This window comes from Lampetra fluviatilis, chromosome 33, assembly GCF_964198595.1.
Source record: "Lampetra fluviatilis chromosome 33, kcLamFluv1.1, whole genome shotgun sequence".
Lineage (NCBI taxonomy): Eukaryota > Metazoa > Chordata > Hyperoartia > Petromyzontiformes > Petromyzontidae > Lampetra > Lampetra fluviatilis.
The window spans coordinates 7,115,024-7,134,484 of record NC_136307.1 but is presented as its reverse complement, the minus strand read 5'-3'; the positions used below and the strand labels follow the sequence as shown (position 1 = coordinate 7,134,484).

The 19,461-nt window shown below is 40.0% G+C and overlaps 1 protein-coding gene across 4 annotated transcripts in view; it reads left to right on the top strand.

The window, feature by feature from the left end:
• Positions 1–1,673: 1,673 nt before the first annotated feature.
• Positions 1,674–19,461, top strand: part of PACS1 (phosphofurin acidic cluster sorting protein 1) — a 34,700-nt gene continuing 16,912 nt past the window's right edge. For 3 of the 4 annotated variants that reach the window (XR_013639551.1, XM_078871990.1, XM_078871988.1), the window contains exons 1-13: positions 1,674–2,060; positions 9,394–9,481; positions 9,592–9,681; positions 9,923–10,048; positions 11,529–11,694; positions 12,221–12,306; positions 12,691–12,774; positions 14,022–14,081; positions 14,647–14,810; positions 17,470–17,563; positions 18,064–18,141; positions 18,648–18,769; positions 19,113–19,245. Coding sequence is in view for 3 of the 4 variants with exons in the window: in XM_078871990.1 (XP_078728116.1) it covers positions 1,972–2,060; positions 9,394–9,481; positions 9,592–9,681; positions 9,923–10,048; positions 11,529–11,694; positions 12,221–12,306; positions 12,691–12,774; positions 14,022–14,081; positions 14,647–14,810; positions 17,470–17,563; positions 18,064–18,141; positions 18,648–18,769; positions 19,113–19,245 (1,380 nt within the window). In the remaining variant the exon portion in view is untranslated. The remainder of the gene's footprint in view (positions 2,061–9,393; positions 9,482–9,591; positions 9,682–9,922; positions 10,049–11,528; positions 11,695–12,220; positions 12,307–12,690; positions 12,775–14,021; positions 14,082–14,646; positions 14,811–17,469; positions 17,564–18,063; positions 18,142–18,647; positions 18,770–19,112; positions 19,246–19,461) is intronic. The other variant, XM_078871989.1, reaches the window with a different exon arrangement.

Genomic DNA, 19,461 nt, shown 5'->3' with positions numbered 1-19,461 from the left:
CATTGGTCACACAGAGCCCATATAAATCGAAACGTTCAGCCTACAGAGCCACATCACAAGGGAGAAACACAAACACGTGTTTTTTTTGGGCCGTATTAAAACGGCTATGTAACTCCGTATGGGGCCGTCCATAAATGACGTCACGCACCTAGGGGGGGGGTCAGACATTTGTGACGATGTGTGACGAGGGGGGGGGGGTGAGAAATGTGACGTCACATCAAAATGAGTAACTTTAAATAAATATAGACAACACGTTCTACTTAATTAAATATAATTTTTGATAAATGTTTTCTCCTACAACGTCAGAGTGCAGTGCCACAGTAAATACGCACTACAATGACAATAGCTTAAAGCGATTTGAAGCATATTTTTTTTGGGGGGGCAGAGCTTTGTGACGTCATATTTCAGGTGCGTCTGACTTTTGTGATGCCGTGTGACGAGGGGGGAGGGGGTTTAGAGAAATGTGACGTCACATCAAAATGCGCAACTTTAAATAAACATAGACAACACGTTCTACTTAATTAAATATACTTTTTAAGAAATGTTGTCTCCTACACATCAGAGTGCAGCGCCACATTAAATACGCACTACAATGACAATAGTTTAAAGCGATTTGAAGCATGTTTTTTGGGGGGGGGGGCAGAGCTTTGTGACGTCATATTTGAGGGGGGGGTCTGACTTTTTGTGACGCCGTGTAACGATGGGGGGGGGGGGTCAAAAATCGTCAAAAATCGCGTTACGTCATTTATGGACAGCCCCAATGGACCTGAAAACTCTTATTTCCCTGTACAAGATTAAGGGGTAAACCGTATGGGTTGACGGCCAGGCTACCCAAACCCCCTCTCACAGAGCCACATTGACCAGAGGGGTGAAGTATGGTTAACCATCACCCCCCATGGACCCCACACGCCGTGGCGAGAGAGGCCTTCATCCAGCAGTGGATTGACAAAAGGGATGTACTGTACATGATGAAACGTATTTTATTTTTATATATGAATATATATTGACATTTCCAATTTGAAGTAAAGTCAATAAGTCTCGTACAGTAAATGATAAAACGTATCACAGTAATATTGTCCTTTATATGCACAGAAATACAGTACAGTGGGTTACATGTAGAAAAGGAATTGAAGTTAAACGACGGCATTAAGAAACATTTTACCGTTGCATATTTCACACTGCGCAAGCGAACTACGATTTACAACCACTCCGCGTATGTGAGCAACACATTTCAACTGCTCGCTCGTCAACGATGAATTGCAAATGTACTTGCGCATCTACACTACGATTTACAACTCTATATTCGCATATTAACTACGATTTACAACTTTACTTGCACATTCGAACTACGTTTTACAACCACAGTACACGTGCATCCGAACTGCGATTTAAAAACTCGCGAGCGCATGCGAACTACGAATTACAACCCCCGGTCGCGCATGCGAATTACGAAATTGCAACCCCCGGTCGCGCATGCAGACTGCGAAATTGCAACCCCCGATCGCGCATGCGGACTGCGAAATTGCAACCCCCCGGTCGCGCATGCGGACTGCGAAATTGCAACCCCCGATCGCGCATGCGGACTGCGAAATTGCAACCCCCGGTCGCGCATGCGGACTGCGATTTCCAAAGGTCGCCTCCCAGCGCCCTATATATAGAGGGGGCAGGGTGAGGCGGCCTCCATCGGTGGCTCGTGCAGCTGCCGAGCGGGACGAGTCGAGAGGGTCGTGGGGAGGAGGAGGCGGAGGCAGCAGCGGCGGCGGCGGCGTTGGGCGGGAAGCAGCGAGGCGAGCACCCTCGTCCGCGTGCTCCGCGTAGCCCTCTCCGGCACACACACAAAACAACCCTCGTTGGCGGACGAGGAGGCGGTTCGCGTGCGCCTCGGGAGCGTTGGCGACAACATCAAGAAGAAGAACCACAAACAACGGAGAGCGCCAGGCGGTGTTGGAGCGAGGAGGAGGAGGAGGCGCCATGGCCACGCCGCCCGTCAAGCCGCCCGTCACCATGAACCTGTTCGCCACCTGGGAGGTGGACAAGGCATCGCCCAGCTGCGTGCCGAGGTGATGGGGCGGGCAGTCGTTGGTTGATCCTTCCCCTCCCCTCTACACCACCATCATCACATTTGCATTTATGTCGTTGTTAAGGAGGGGTCAAGTTTGTTTTTTTTAATTAAAAGTTGCGGCGAGCGGCGGATGTTGGTTGGCTCGCTGGCGTGTGTCGGTGCGTGATAACATCATCATACATGATCATAGGTGCGTTGTAACATCATAGACATGATCATAGGTGCGTTGTAACATCATAGACATGATCATAGGTGTCGTGCGAATTGGGGGAGGACGGTGGTGGTGGGGTAAGTTTGAAAGCTGAGGTAGAAATCATTTTAGATTTGAGGTAGCAAAACAAAACCAGTGAAAAACACCGTAGTGTGTGTGGTTGCGTTTGAGTATAGGGTCGGCGTGGCTAAGGATGCTTGAATTAAGTTGTCGATTAACAGCGAATTGGTTGTGGGATTTTGTGCAATTTAGTGGAAGTTTTGGGACGCAAGGGCGATTGAACGCAGGAGGCAATTCTGCTAGATAATGTGGAAGTGAACGCGATCTTTTAAAATCCGTTTTGTGGGTTTTTTTGAACGATTACAATAATTGTGTCGTTTTGAGGTATGACGATCTGCACACAGACTAAAGTAAAGTCGTGCTGACATTGTTATTTTTCAAATAAGCGGTGAACCAACCCATCACGCCGGTGATAAAAGCGTGTCCCCCTCATGACCGCTGTGTGCACCGGGTCCCCAGTTTACGCTCAATCTATACACGAGACGCAATCACTATCGACGTATAATTAAGGAAATTGTGCCCGAGTCAAAATGTCAAACCTGTTAAGATCAATATGAAGGCGCACTGCATGCACCACTGTACGTACATAACATTGTACAGCATTGCAAATGCTGTGGGTTTTTTTTATTGCTGAATTGTACAATCGAAACGTGCAACCGTTTGGTCCAGAGTGGCACATTGCCAGATATAAGAGGGCCTTGGTAATGTGTATGTGGGCATTTACAAGTTTGCATTGGTGGACGTACGGTACCGAAATTGGCATCCTGTAACAGGGAAATTGCAAACAACAGTCGTATCAGAACCATAATCAGAATCTTGTATTTAGACTCCGAGGAATCCGATGAGCTATGAAGTTCTTTAGCTTTTTTTTCCCAATCCAGGACAATTTACCCCACCAACTTGGTAGAGGTTTGAAACAATCCCCACCGTAGACGTAGCACGCGGAGGCATTTTTCTATCCATGAGAACAAACGGGATGTAAATAACATTGCATGGACTGTACTACGGCATTACCCAGACCGTCATTGTGTTCGATAGCATCGATAGCTCAACGGTGCCTTGGAGCAGTCCTTCAAATGCTGTGCGAGTTTTGAGGCTCGGTAATTAGAATTAAAAAAAAGAGTGACATTCACGTTTTCCCCAGTGACATCACTTGAGTGGCGATTCATTGATGTGAATTTAAAGCTTTTATTACGCATTACAGAAGCTTTAAACATGTGTGAGACGGTCCAGGGCACGTGCATTGTCTAAAATATTGGCGCTTTTGTTTTTTTGGCCTCATTTGGTATTCAGGTCTCCCTTTCAAAATTAATTTAGTCTCAAGGGCTTCTCACCTGGCTAAACAATAAGAGCTTATGTGTATGTATCTCCATTGTAACACCTTGGGTATATACACTGTAACCAAACTTCTAGTTGAGTGTCCTCGATATATCCAGGAAAAAGCTTTTTTTAGTTTAATGAGTCGTACTAAAAATAAAATGACTGATATTGACAGTAATGGTGAGCTTTTGGTTCAACACTTATCCAAAGCTGCTAAAACTGCCTACACAACTTAAGTCCTTTATTTGTCATCACGGTATGCATAATACAGTGAAACTACTCTCTTATTTTTAATTGTTATTTGTGACCTATCAATGTCTGCAGCCAGGATCGATCGATGACAATCTTATTACCTGCAGATATTTAACAGAGGAAGTGCGTTGCACCGTTAATTCCTCCTGTTTGATAATACTTCTCTTGTCCGTATGCATCTGTGCAGATAGGATTTTTTTTGCGGTTAAGCCATAGTCCCCACATACCGCTCGTATCGATGCAGATAAGGGGAGCGGCGACCCACTACTCTGTAGAGTAACATTGGTATAAACGCCTGTTACAATATGAACAGCGCATTGAAAACGCGTACTATTTTATGTTCTGTTTACAAAGTGTGTTCACAAATCCACACTGAGAAACACGAAGATTGACAGATGGGTGTATCTTATTTTTTTCGATAGTGTAATTAAATAGAGGTACTGCAGGCAAGTCATTTTTTAAGTTTTAAAGGCATGGTTTAACAAGACAACACTTGCCACCACCCTTCAAACCCATTGGTGAAAAAGAGCAAAGTTTTTGTTTACATTATATGTTCACGTCTGGTCGCCAGCTGTTTTGCATACCAAGTTGTCAATTTGTTGATGCTATAAACCGCCTGTATTTTTAAAGTGCTGCGAACTTGTACGTTGCTCCTGCGAAAAATTAGCATTTTGTCTAAAATGTAAACTGTAATCGTTGAGGTGTCTTCCGCTACCCCGTTGAAATGTATATCCTATTTTCATCGGGCCAATGTGGGTGCCCATCTTATAGTAATGCAAATTATTGCATCCCGTAGTGCTGTTTAAAATGAATTCCCATGTGGTTACGCATGAATTCATAAGTGTGTTTCAGAAACTGCCATGTGTGTCGTTTCTACCACTGGCGGTGACATCGCGGCCTCGCTAACATGTTTACATTTCCTGAGCTGGGGTGCTATTTAATTTGGCACTGCAAGTTTATCCTGTGACGTTCTGTCGACATTCCAACTATAATTGGACACCGAAATGGGGGAGGGGGGGCAATATTCGGAATGCCACCTAGCTCTTGCATGCGTTCTATTTTCAATGTCACATGCCAGCACCTCTTCTGCCCTTCTGGTCCTCTGATGTGCTCACCCACCCTGTGGCTAGCTAGCTTGCTGCATTGCAGGAAGCTCGAAATTACTGTACTGCATTCCACATTCCTCTCGGCTGTCAAGGGCTCGTGTTTAGCACTGCCTTTTTTAAGTCATTTTTTTAACAATCCTTGTGGTGGAGATGGAAAACATCTGGCTGAATTGTGGCATTTAAATTGTAAACAAATACATAAAACTTTCATTGCTCGTGGTTTTAAGTTTTATATAAAAAAAGTAGCTTTTATTTACAATGGTGATTTTGAAGTACATTTTATATTGTGATTTGTTTATTTGGAATTGCATAAAAATATGACAAAGTTTTTTTGTGAAAATTTGATTAAATCTGTGGTCCACTCGTGGTTTTCTGGGTTTCCTCAGATAACAGCTGCTCATGGGTTTCTGTAACAATTTTTGTTGGCAGATATTTTTGGCATAGTTTGTGAATTTATTTCTACTATTTGAAACGGAATTTTGTTGGGAAATTCTTTAATGTTCTGGTTACATGTTAATTTAAAAAAAATGCATGCTCCCAAAAGGTGTCCGTTCAAATGAAATGACAAACATCGTGGAAAATAACTTGATTATTTTTTTATTCTTATTCGAAGCTATACATTTTTAGTTTAGAGCTATACATTATTGTGCAGTTTCAGTTTTAGTTTTTAAGGGCTTATTCTAACCAAAACACATGTCTATGATTGTCAATGCATGTGGAATAGAATAATAAATCTGCAGAGTGAGAAAAACAACCCCAATGTCTTTTAACTTTGTCATATGTACTGGACGATTAGTACATATGCAGTCTTTTTTGTATGTAAAATTGTGCTTTCACAGGTATGAAGTTGCAAAATGTAGACTTTACTCTTGCATTACATGTTCGTGTTGGTATATGCTTTTCAAAGATAGTGAAGCATCATTATGAACAATTAAATGAATTGTTGAGCTGTTGCATAATGTTTTGTTATATATGCATAGTGCATTGATTAGTATGTTTTTAGTGTGCATGCTTTCTGTTTCATAGAACAATAGGCTTAATTTGGATTCCATTGCTGTTAGCAGACTAATGCAGTTTATACTGATTTTATAAACAATTAAAGCTGAATTGTGCAGACTGGATCTTCAAAAAGTACAAGTTTAGAAAAAAAAACTAAATCTGTTTGCCATGCTAACAGAATTGCAAGTTCTGGGGTTTATTTGCCATGCATCCAGCATGGAAAATCTGTTTGTGGTTAGGATGTGGTTATTATTCAATGACAGTTCATGTTGATGACACTGAATGTTCACAATGGTTTGGGTGCATAAGGTAAAGGGAGAAGTTACTCAGCCTTGTACCCATCTTGAACCTACAGTGGCACAACTGCACAGGATGATGACTAAGATTATGCGGTTTCAGCGTAATGAAATGCTTGAACAGATTTTCAAAGGTAATTCTGACATGACCCCAATGTTTTTCTGTCTCGGTTCAGCTTATGCTGCCGAGGTCCTGTTTCGACCAGATTTTCTCTTGATGACGATTGGAAGCTGTTTGCTAGTTTGTCCTTGATGGACTATCAATAGTTATTGAACATTCTGTGTTGGTGGTGATGGTTATGCTGATGGTAAAATATATACAATTTGTTTTAAGACCTTTACTTTTGAGTTTCTGGTTTAGCTTATGATTATGTACATACCAATTTTTGGTTTTCTTTGTTTATGTTTTTGTTGAAACAAAGTGCCAGTAGAGTGCCATTTGGTACCCCTTGGGGATCATAATTCACAGTTAAAGAAACTTTGCCATTTCTTTTTAGAACAGCATCCTGAATGGTTTCAGTGCTGTTAGTGTTACAATCTATTAACGTGCACATGTTGTTTTCAATTAACCATTCTTGACACATGTAACAAAACTGAAACATCTGTTATTAATATATGGAACTAATTTGTATGTAGTTAACATAGAATGAGTGTAGTATATTACTGATTATTGTTTGATAGTATAAAATAGTTTTTCGATTTTTTTTTTGGAGAATACGTTCTTTGATACTGTAACGTTTGGAACTTTTGTGTAGTAGGTGCTCTTTAGTAGCAGTTCTGTTGGATGTAATGTGGCCCAGAAACGTAACTTGTGTTGCAGCTCAAGTACAGTAGCATTGACTACCATTCTGCAAATGCCCCAAGGAATGCCTTTGTCAGTTTCAGAACTATTGCCCATAACCGCATGAGGAAGCCAAGAACCTCTTGAGCCTTTCTTTGAACATTTTTTTGTTGGTGTAGTCTTGACTTCACTGCCTTGGGTTTAAAATTAACCCACAAAAGTAATACAAATTAAGTGCTCATGAATGTACTTTTTTTTCTCAGTTCTTAAGAGGCGTTAACTTGTTTTTATTGTACGTCGATTATCTGTTGGTAAAAAAAAATGCCACGTAAATATCGTTGCGTAGCTGCAAGGTTTGTAATTTTAAATTCAGTGAGAACGCTGCCAGTCGGTGTTTATGGATTCAGCTCACACCCTTTTAAATCTGCTGTCAATCTATAACACTGAGAACAAATGGCTTCTTGAGTCTGCAGGGCAGGACAAAAATATAAACGGGTGGGAAATGCGTTTTCACACCAAGGTTTACTTAAGAACCGTAATTTGGTTCCGTTTTATGTGTATATGAATTTTTTTTGTGCTGCGTTTCTGTTTTGCCAAGATTGGTGAACAATACTCAGCGAAATTGGTGGTACTGTGCTATTGATTAGGAACATTTAGCAAAAACTGGCCTTTTTACCTTTATTCCTCATTTGCGTGACATGTATGTGTTTGTGTTAAATAGTGTTTAAAACATGAGTGCCTTGTTTTACTAATTGTAACAACATTTTGCTCCTCTTTTGCTGCTTTTCATGGCTATAATACCCATCTTCACTGTGTCCTCCTGTGGTCTGTCTTTCTGGCAAGAAGAATGTCAATAGATATTTATCTGTAGGTGGGCTTTGTAGCGTCGAGCTGAATCGGAACAATCTCACTAAACCGTTCGCTTGGGGTAACTGCATTGCAATTAATTCTTCAATGACTGAGAAAAAAAATCGGATGTGTAATTTTTACGCACAGTTAAACAATATTGTGTTCGTTACACTGACATTTTAAAAAGCAGTTTTTTTTAATATTCTATAAATTTCAGAAATTCATTACTTATGAACTGTTTAATTTGGTGTTCCCTCGTGTAATAGGACTCGTACTAGATTGACCTTATTTTGCCTAAAGGTGCATCCTTAATTACGCCTAGTATTATTGCTGTTCCCTAAAAAATATGCATAGCCTTTAAAACATGTTCTTTAACCTTCAAATGTACAGTACTGGAACATTCCACACACCACATTTAAAATTCACCAACTTGAAAAAAAGCTGAGTTAGTATTTATTTAATGGATTATTTACTGTAAATGTCTAAATATTTATTCATTAATTGTACCGAGTCATTTTATATTGCACTTGTACATTCCCAACAGCGTAATTGAAAGCTGTAGCCATGCAGAAAATATCCTGTTTACAACCGTTTGCCCATTGTGCTTCAGTCATGGTCAGTTTTGTTAAGGGATACTTAACGGCAAAGAGATGTTCCAAAACGAAGACAACCCCTTCTGTATAGAGACTCCCTAGTAAATAATCTGCCTACTGTCAAGTGGCTGTGTAGGTGTGAGCGTGCTTGGCATGCAGCATCGTAGTCTGCAAAGCTGGGCATCACTGACATTTAATGGAAAACAAGCCACCGCTTGTTAAGTTTAGGGCTGGGAGACATCACCTTCTACATTTACATATGAATAATGGATAAAGATCAGTTCTTTATTGTGTTAAGCAAAATGAAGTAATTGCAATGTTGCATGTTAATGTTTGCATCATATATGACGCTGAAGCATGAGGATGCAAAGAATTGTAACTTTTTTTCTCACTTTGTATGTTTAAGTTTTCTTTTATCATTGAATGATAAACGTTATAGTATTTTTTTTTTGCAATAAGTGTTATTAACAGTTATCTTTATACTGTCTTGATTCATGTGTGCTATTTTTTTTTCTGGCACTTACTTCCTGGGTATAGTTTCCAAAGCACAAACTGGGATGTGAAGTTTAGTTGGTCCCAGATTGTTTTCCTGCAGAAAACAAATGTACTGTTACTTCTATAGAGAAAGAGGATCCTTTGGGTGCTGGACAGGAAATATTTTTCTAAAAGTTGACGAATGTCTTTTTTCACTTTGCCGGACACATTAATAGTATTCCAGTAAGCAGAAAAGGCTTTGTATCTAAAATTATATATTTTTATTGTTGGCAATGCAATAATTTTTACTACTGTTAATAAAATAAAAAAACACATTGAAACGTTCAATATATTTTCCTTCTTCCACTCTTCATTCCCAATCCTCGTCAGGTTGTTCAGCATGACTCTGAAGAAACTGATGGTTCTCAAGGATTTGGATAAGGAGTTGAACTCTGTGGTAATTGCTGTCAAGTTACAGGTAAATGCGTTTTTTTTTAAATGTCAAAAACTAACAATTCTAAATTATTTGTTAAAATAATTAATTGCAAATTATGGATGCTGTAATGTTCCGCCTTGTTTATGATTCAGGGATCCAAACGCATCCTGAGGTCAAATGAAATCCCTTTACCTCCGAGTGGCCTCATCGAAGCTGACCTGGAGCTCACCTTCTCTTTACAGGTGCTATTTGATTAGCTTCTGTGATTGCCTCGGCCTTTTGCTAGTTGCTTGTGCAATATTTATAGTCTATATAAACCAAAGTTGGTCAATAAAAAAAATGTATCTTCAAATACACAAATTGAGAAAAAAAATCTACTTTTCAAACAGCAGTTCAATTACTGTTTTATTGTTTGTAAACTTGGCAGTCGTACAGGCTTCTCGCTGTGACCGTGGCAATGGATATGTGGTGTTTTTGATGCAGTATCCACATTTTCTAAAGCGGGAGAGCAACAAGCTTCAGATCATGCTGCAGAGGAGAAAGCGATACAAAAACCGCACCTTCTTGGGATACAAGACACTTGCAGCTGGCTTCATCAACATGACTGAGGTTAACTGAGAAGCATATTAAACATTGCATGCATTTTATTGGTTTTTTCGATGCAGCAAATCTGGCTGTGACGGTCCCACCTGATGACGGAGACTTGTGTTGCCTCCGAAACGTCGTGATTTTTATTGTTTTATTTTTATTGTTTTATTTTTATTAATTTCATTTTTTACCTACGTGACTTTACCGAAAGAACTAAGAGTATTATTGTTTTTTTGTTTACTTTCAAAGGTACATTTCAATGGTTGTTCCTTAATGTTAGTTAAGTAAGAAAATCTAATGTTCTCATATCTACATAAACTTCAGCATAAACTCATTGCTGCCTAAAGGGCACCTGAGGTCGGTCATGAGACACGATCTTCTTTCAAGGGTTCTAATTTAAGGATTATCTCCGAAGGTCATTCCAGGGCGACTTTGTTTTTCTCATTAATCTTAACGGGGGCCTGACATCTGCATCAGTCTGCATCACTTTGTTTCCTGCTGGTTTTAAGATTAAAATGCCTTTGGCTAATGTGAACTCGGGGACCCACATGACTATTCTACCAGCTGCGCGGTTGCATTAAGTACGTCTGCTCAAATCTATTATCGAGCTTATCATTTGATATATTGGCCTGTCATTTTACGAAGAGTATCTTATGCATACAGTACCTCTTGGAGGACATGTAATTAATCTTTTTTTACTTTAAAAATATCTGTAACAGCCTGGTAAAATATTGATAACTGTGCTTGTTAGATGATTTATTGCTTACCTAGATGAATTCTCGCATTGAATGTGTTTTTCTGCCTCATGGTTCTTTGTTAAATATATTGTGTTTTGTCATTTTTACTCTGCAATCATAATGGTTTTTCAAAAACATGACATATAAGTGTTCATGTAAATATCTGAGCAGTATCGATAATTTGATTTGTTGATGTAGAATTCAATGAAAGTAGATTGTAATAATTGCGTACAAAATATTGTTACTAACTGGCATTTAGGATGAAATTTGAACATCCCCAACAATGAGAGTCCTTTAGGGACATTGGCAAGTGTTCACATGGAGCAATTCTGTTTTGGCCCAGAACACGATGTGGTTGGCAGCACCACGTCTGGCTGCCATTAATCTTTGTCTTGGACGTACTTGTTTGGGTAATTATTTGAAGTCCGGTCGCTTTGGGCAGACATTAATGAGTACACAAGCTAAACGTGCATCTGAATCTCTGGTAACTTAAACGTACAGTTCCTGTGGTGCCTGTGAAATTATTTGTATTTGCTTCAAAGATTTAAAAATGAAAATAAATAATAACGGTGCAAGGAATAGATATTTTTTTAATCCTTTTTGCATTATACCGCTATGAAAGTGTTATCGCAATATTATATTCTGTCGAGGCCTGATCCAAATTACTTCAGCAGGGGCATGAGAAAGTACCTAAACGTGTGACACCGCCCTAAAATCATTCATTTTTCATAGAGACCTTAAACCAAAGCAATTCTGAATTGAAGGTGATGCAGCACCCAACGGATGGTGGAATGGTTCTGGGGCTTCATGGCAACATCAAGGAGTCAACAGCTGGGCGCTCGGCAGAGATCTGCATCTTCTCCCTGTCAAGCCAGCCTGTCGACCAAGAGGAGACAGTGGGGCCTGGTGAACGCAAGAACAAGGCCCTAGGTATGCCTCTTGCTTTACAATATGGAATTACATTTCTTGTAAGCTATGAGTGGAATGAAGATTTTACTATATTTGAAAAGTGCCTATGCACTGCTTTGTGTTGTGTAGCAGTTGGTCACATGCTGTGGGTGGTGTTTTTTTGCATTTTAAAGCAGAACTTTTGCAATTTCCTTTCTGTGACCAAGACTGAAAGTTTTTGTATCCACTTACATCTGTTGTACAACAATGTAGCGATTTAAAATTCATTAACCAATTAGTTTTCGGCTTGGTAATTGAAATGTAATATCTGTCCACAATATCCGTTGTACTATAGTTTTTTTATCTACATTGTTCGAAACCTTTTGCAACATCTTATCTCCATAAATAAACATTACTCTGGAAAATTTCCACTTTAAAGTTTTATTTTATACAATATTCACACACTGGTGCCCTTATTACACATACACTGTTCTGTGCTTTATGACTTTCATATGATTTACATATTTTAATTCGAAACCTGATTACAACTTTCTGATTTGTATCTCAGATCGCTCTGCAGATGCAGATAACTACTCTGAGGATGATGATGAGAGCTTTTCGTCTGAACAGGATGCAAGCGATGAACATGTACAGGTGGGAACGGGTCCATCTGCATTATGTAATGATGCTCGCCTTGACAAGTATTTATTAAGCTTGTGTGCTGTATTTGATTACACCACCTGTTTACGTCTGTGAAGCTTAGAGCACAAGATAGAGTATCGAGTTGTAGCAGGAATGCCAGTGCAAGTTATCATTGAAGTGTGCGTGTAAGCTACAATTAGGGCACAAACTATCTCACTGCATGATTAAGGCAAGCTTGTTTTGATTTGCCTAGTTGGGTAATTATAAACTTAAAGTCAAACTTAAGGAGGTGGCATCTGTTTTTGCCTTCTAATTTTAAGTATGCAATAATGCATGCGCGCCAAGTAACGCATGCTGCGCTTTTATTTTTACTTCTGCTCCCGGTGGGCTGCGCAGGACATGTACGATGATTACAACCTCTCGGGCAAGTCAAAGAAATCGAGGCACAGAAAAGTATCCAGAGCGATATCCCTCAGCCGGGTTGGTATTTGAATCCTTGTGGTTTTTTTAAAATAACAATTAACATGTATTTTTTTCAGGAAAGCCTCAGTCTTGGCGCTCTTGGTTTTCTTTTTTTCAGGAGTGACCTGCATTGAGTTGTTAGGCTAGTTTTTTTCAATGTGTGTTGTCTTTGGAAGAAAATTTGAATGCCCAGAAAATCCGACATATAAGAGGGTAAAATGAAAAGGTTTGCATAAATTATTTGATGAAATTGCTTCCTGCATCGTTACATCTTGACAATCTCGCAACCTCAGGAGGTTTGGGAAGTACACATGTACACCATGCACAGACTCTAACCTCCACAATGCTTTATTACAGGAATGTGCTTTACCTGTTACTTTTCAAGGCCGCATCAGACTGATCATATAAACTTTAAACACATTGTTATAGATTTGGTGTGCTGCCTTTGAAAATATGGTTGTCCTCAATTAATGGAATTTGAAACAAAGTATGTGCCATGTATTGTGGAAAACCGTTTTTAACTTTGTTTTGCAGTTTTATTTTGGGGCTCTACAATCAAATCTTTGGAATGGCTGTTTAATCTTTAATTTACCAAAGTGCTTTTGCACAAGCATTGATTTTGTGCAAAGTGATAGTTTATAATTTACTTGGATTTTCACAAAGGATTAAGCAGTGATTTTGTATGCCCTATCACTGTTGTACAGAAGGATGCATTGTGAAACATGATGTAAAAGTGCACACGGTCAGCTGAGTACAATTAGTTTCTGGCAAATGTCCATTGCTTTGAGTTCCAAGTTGAGGCTGAATATTGCTTTGCTTGCTGACATACATGTTTAGCAATCTCCTTGTGTTACAGACGCCAGGGAGGTTCTGGCATTCCTCCTGTCCCATCGAATTCTAGTGTGTCCAACCATACATTTTAAGCGCTTCACAGTAATGGCTATGTTAAACTGGGCTGTATTCAATTAATGGTTCCACGAAACTTAATATACATGACACCAGCTGTCGTCTTAAAATGACAACCTAATTCATTGCCAACCATGCTTTGACATACCATTTTTAAGCTTTACAGATGAGCAAAAATGATGTCAAAGTCCACCTTATGTTTGAAATAATAAGTTTGCAACATAGGGTCTGAAACCCCTTGGATACAGTGGCAACATTTTTGACTTTAGTACAATTTAGTCTCAAAGATATCCACTTAAGACATTCTGGTTTCAGGAGTGCATTTATCTGATCAGCATGTGTACTCGCTTGACTTGCAGCAACCGAACCTGAAACAAAAAGTGGTGGCACTACTTAAGCGATTCCGTGTGATGGATGAGGTAAGTTAGTAATGTAGAATGCAAATAATTCTCATGTACCGCAGGTGTGTTTTTAAATGTGGTGGTATATAACGGCTTACTTTTTCTGTTAACATTTGCAGACATATTATTTATCTTTGGGGAAAGTAAATGGTGCAAGGTTTTTTTACTAGTTACAATTGCAAGATCAATTAAACATTTCAAAGAAATTGTTGGCGAAATAGATGTAAGAGGTGTGGTTGATCTGCACTGATTGTACTGGTTAACCTCCTGATTCAAGATTTATTTTTAGTACTATACTGTCTAATGTGTACTCTCTTATTATGTCTCATTGGTGATATTAACCTAAAATAAAAATGTGCGTAATATTTCAATCATATGAGAAATAATACTGTGCATGTCCAATTAATGCATGTATCATCAGTGTAAGAATCGATTTTAATCGATGAATTGTTACATGTCTGCTGTGCAAAGTGTAGAAAGCATTACATCATTGTCCTTTTCCGGGTACCTCTCACTAGTATACACACATATATTTAGGCCAATGTTGCCATAGGTTTTTGAAGGTCATGCATTGTCATCGTAGAACCTGGACCTTGAGCAAGATCCGGGAGACCAGACCCGTGAGATGGAGGAGGAGGAGGACCTCAACTTGCTCTATGACAGCTTGGAGCTCGACAACCCGAGTGACAGCGGGCCTGATATGGACGACAATGAAAGCGTCGTCAGTGCACCAAAACCAACGCTCAAGTGAGACCAAAGTGAAGCGCCTACCATCACTGTGAAAACACACACACACACACAGGCTGATTTAACAAGTATGAGTGTTCGGTTTTATCCGATTTTCTTGGCAAAAACATCCTGATATTTAAATACCAGCAATTGGGCAAAATGCCATGGCGATATGTTTTGGCCGTTTCGTAAAGTTTTCAAGTTATTTTGTTTAACCAGATGAGGACTTGCGTGTCATGGATTGCCTCCATTTGGATGAGTGAACTGTGTCACCAAAATGACAAAAGCAATAACATAAATACAAAGTACAGCAATTAAGCAAATCTAATCGTAGCAACAACCAAATAGAAATTTGAGCAAAACAAGCATGGTTACAAAATAAATATAAAACGGCACTCAAACAAAATCCACATTTTTTAAATTCAATTTCCAGCAACAAATGTGGGCTTGGGACAAATGTGAATATGACCCCGATGCAACTGTATATGTGTATGCACACAATAATGTGGCATTACCACCAGACTATTAATAACAGGCGCATGACAAAACATTTGTAAAGTACGAACACCTTTTGATTACCCAGTGTAATGAGATGTGAAGGGTATCCCAGATAAAACAAAAACATGAATAATGCAAAACATATTAATTACATTATTTTAAAACATGTTTAGTTTACATGTGTAGAATAAGGGTGCAAAAGTAGAATGTGCCATCTGTTGTTCTTGATTCTTAAGTGATCGGTTGACTTGCTATGTTGCATTGACATGGGCTCAGTCACTGATCCTCTAAGTGAACATCAGCTATAATTAGACCAGAATGCACATAAATATTTCCCAATTCCAGTTGGTCCGCAACTTGAATCCATCCACAGATCTTCCAGAGAACTTGTGTAACTGAAAACGAAAAGGAGAATTCACATATTCTTATGTTTTTTCGGTAAAGTCACGTAGGTAAAACATCAAAATTAATGAAAATAAAATAAAATAAAAACAAAAATCACGACGTTTCGGAGGCAACACAAGTCTCCGTCATCAGGTGGGACCGTCACAGCCGAATTAGCTGCATCAAGTGAGGCAATGATTCAAGAAGTAATCCCTTATAAGCAAGTTGAAGGGGGGGAGGGAGGGGGGCGGGGCTCAAAGACAGCACAGAGTGCTGTCTCAAAGACAGCACGGAGTGCTGTCTTTGAGCCCTGCCCCCCTCCCTCCCGATACGTTCCATTCATTGGCTACCACATTCTGATTAGCCCCCCCCCTCTCCTCCCCCCCTTCAACTTGCTTATAAGGGATTACTTCTTGAATCATTGCCTCACTTGATGCAGCTAATTCGGCTGTGACGGTCCCACCTGATGACGGAGACTTGTGTTGCCTCCGAAACGTCGTGATTTTTGCTTTTATTTTATTTTATTTTCATTAATTTTGATGTTTTACCTACGTGACTTTACCGAAAAAACCTAAGAATATGATTCCTTGCAGTCACGAAAGCTTCAAATCTAGAGAGAATTCACATGTTTGCAAATTTTCCTTTTTCATCAGATTTTTGGCAAAAGTTTAAAACGATTTGGCAAAATTCTAAGGTGATTTTCATAAAAATGTGAGTGGCGCATGCGGCAACTATGCATGTGCCTACAATAGGTAGGTGGTATTCTCTCCACTATGTAGTTTAAGTGGGAATTTTTTAAGTGTAGTGACTTAAATGGAGTCACTTTGGCGTATAGCGCTAGCTACTGTCACACGAGTGGAACTGTGCGTCTTGGGCCTCTCTCTGGCACCAGAGTCGGTATGGCATGGAAGCGGGCCCTAGAGGGCAGAGTTATGGTGATGGTCAGAGAGAGGGCAAGTCGGGACGTGACAGTCTGGATGAACCTGAGAGGGCACGTGACCAGGACAGGGTAGCGAGGGGGGCCCAAATGGTGGCTTGAGGGACACGTGATGCTCGGTCGAGAACCTTCTGGTAAGATCCAGAAGAGAGGTTGTGGCCGAAGGCGGAGCGAGGCCACGCTCAGGAGCATACAAGGGAAGTCCCGAGAGCGATCGCCGCTGTCTTCTGGAATCAACCCGCCATGCTTTGTCTCCTCAATCTTTGGTCGTCACGTTCGGCATCGTGGGTCAGGCAGTACGTTACTGACCTTGACCCGGTTATGTAGTTGCCCTGTTGGGGTCTAGTTAACTGTTGTACGTTTATGTCGTTACCCTGTTGGGTTGTAGAATAAACGTGTTGCCTCCAAGTTCAAGTGTGTGCCTCTGGAAACCACTACAAAAGTAATGCAGGTTTTCGAAAAGGTGGTGATCTGTATTGCCTCAAGTGTTTTCAATGTTTAAAACACTGTGGCCTCTGCCACATATTGGCAGTTTGTTATATACTTTAGATGTAATCATTCATTGTGCACTATTCATACTTGCACTCGTTGCATGCAGTTGTGTGTAAGAGGGAATTACTTGCATTTGTATGTTGAACTTCTTTCGCACTGTACGTAGCCAACGTGCTAATCGGAGATGTGATTTTTTTTTTAATGCAATATAGGTTATTTAGATTCATTCCACTAGATTATGCGTGTACCACTGCCAAAAATTATGAAAAAAATGTAACTTTCAACTGTAACAATTTAATGACTTGTGCAGGGAGTGCATCCTTTATATCACCATTAAATACATTCAAACGTGTTAAACATTTTCAGGCCATTTTTTCAAGAGGTCTCTAACTCAAGCTCTCAGACTGAAATTGCCAGCATCAAAAGTATGAAGAGCCAGCCCAGGGAAGTCGCATGCCAGGTTAGGAATCATCCTCGCAATTTCAATATACTTTTAATATTTTGGTGTAACATTTTAATAATGAGCATCAAAGGATAAAAGTGGTGTCGATATGTGAAAGAAGTACATCAATCCCACATTGATCATAATCGTCTTGAGAAAAACGAAATGTTATTTATGTTTTCCACAGTTGTGCTTGGGCAGCTCTAAATGCCCACTGGATATACATGGGGACATCATGCATACATATATTTGGGTTAACAAGAGTTGTAATTGAAAAGGAAACTTGGGAAACTTCCAAGGATATAAAATGAAAAAAAAAACAATGAATGCATTACTTTTCACTCTTGATGAACGTTATTTCGTTGCTTGCTTCCGTTGTAGTTTTTTTACCTACCATCACCTCATTAGTACTTTTGAAGCTAATATTCAATAGATTGTTAATTCTCTTAGTGGAATTGTTTTTAGAGTTTTTAAATCCATGTTTGGCATAAACGGCGGCTTTTCATATCTTGCTGCAGGTGGAAAGCCCAGATAAATTGTTGGTTCTTGAGAGGAAAAGGTTTACCTCCGACACAAGCACAGATGAATGCCCGCAGGTGGGTCCTCTTAAAAGCATTGTTTTATCAACAAACTAAACGTTTATTTTGCGTATTGTTGGTTTTCTATTTACATTTATGGCATTCACTAGCACAAAATGGGAATATTTAGTAGGACAATTTCTGTTTTATCCACCACTTAATAGCTTTGGGCACTTGTCCCAAAACACATTTGTCTTATTTATCGCCTTCTAGAGGCAGTGCTCATTATTTTCTATCACATTTAAGCTGGACTGCGCCACCAGGGCAATGCATAATTTATTTAAGTCTCATTGTTTTGTTACTTTTCTGTTTGTGAATAGCCAATGCAGTTTTTTTGTGCTTTAACTTACAGCTAATGATAAAGAGGCACATTTACTTTTGAGGCCCAGTTAATCTTCACTTTATAGTCTGTTATCAGCACAATTCTAAATTAAACTATTCCCTTGAAGTTACATAGCACTTGTGCAAGTTATGCATGAATTGTGGACAATTGCTTCTGTCCTCCCTCCACTGTGCCTGACCAGGAGCTGAGAGAGACTGACACGAGCCCAGGCTCGGAGTCGGGTCGCGTGGAAGCCCTGCTGGAAAGGCTTCCTCCCCGTGGCAAGATGAGCCGCACAGAGTCCCAGATCATCACATCTCCCAGGTGCATGAATAGTACAGATGTAATTATTCAGATATTTTCTGAGTCACTGGTAGACTGGGAGATGACACGTGACTAACATCCACAACTACAGTGAGAGGGTACACTAGATATAGTGAGCTGGGTGAGGAATATATATTGCGTATCGGTGACCCAGACAGAGCCGGCTGAAATTCAGCCTGGTATCTACCCATACTGACGTGCTCTTAAAACCAACTCGGGAAACAAAGGGCCATTGGATTCCAAGAAAGCATAACTGAATGTCTGATGAAGTTGATTTACACCTGCAGTCAATACATGCCAGCACATTTCACTCACACAGCTTCTCTCTGGACTCTCTGTGCAGTAGAGTGGAGGTGAGGGCGTCGCTGCGCAAAGGACGGAGCTCGTCATTGCGGGAACGGTCAAGCTCTCGGCTGCAAAGTGTCCGCGCCAGCAGCCTGGACAACGACCAGAGCCCTGACCCCCAACTCATGCAGGCAGGCACCTGGTTGACTTGGATAAAAAAAAACTAATTATTTGCTTTTGTTTATCAGCCTTTTTTCATATAAGACTTCTGACTTAAAAGCCTGTCCATGCTGTGTTGGTCACGGGGGTTGTTTGACCATACTTCAATATGTGAGCGTGTCATCCATCAATGGTGCGCATTTATGCATTTAATGACAAACTAATAATGTAGTTCTCAGAGTTGCAAT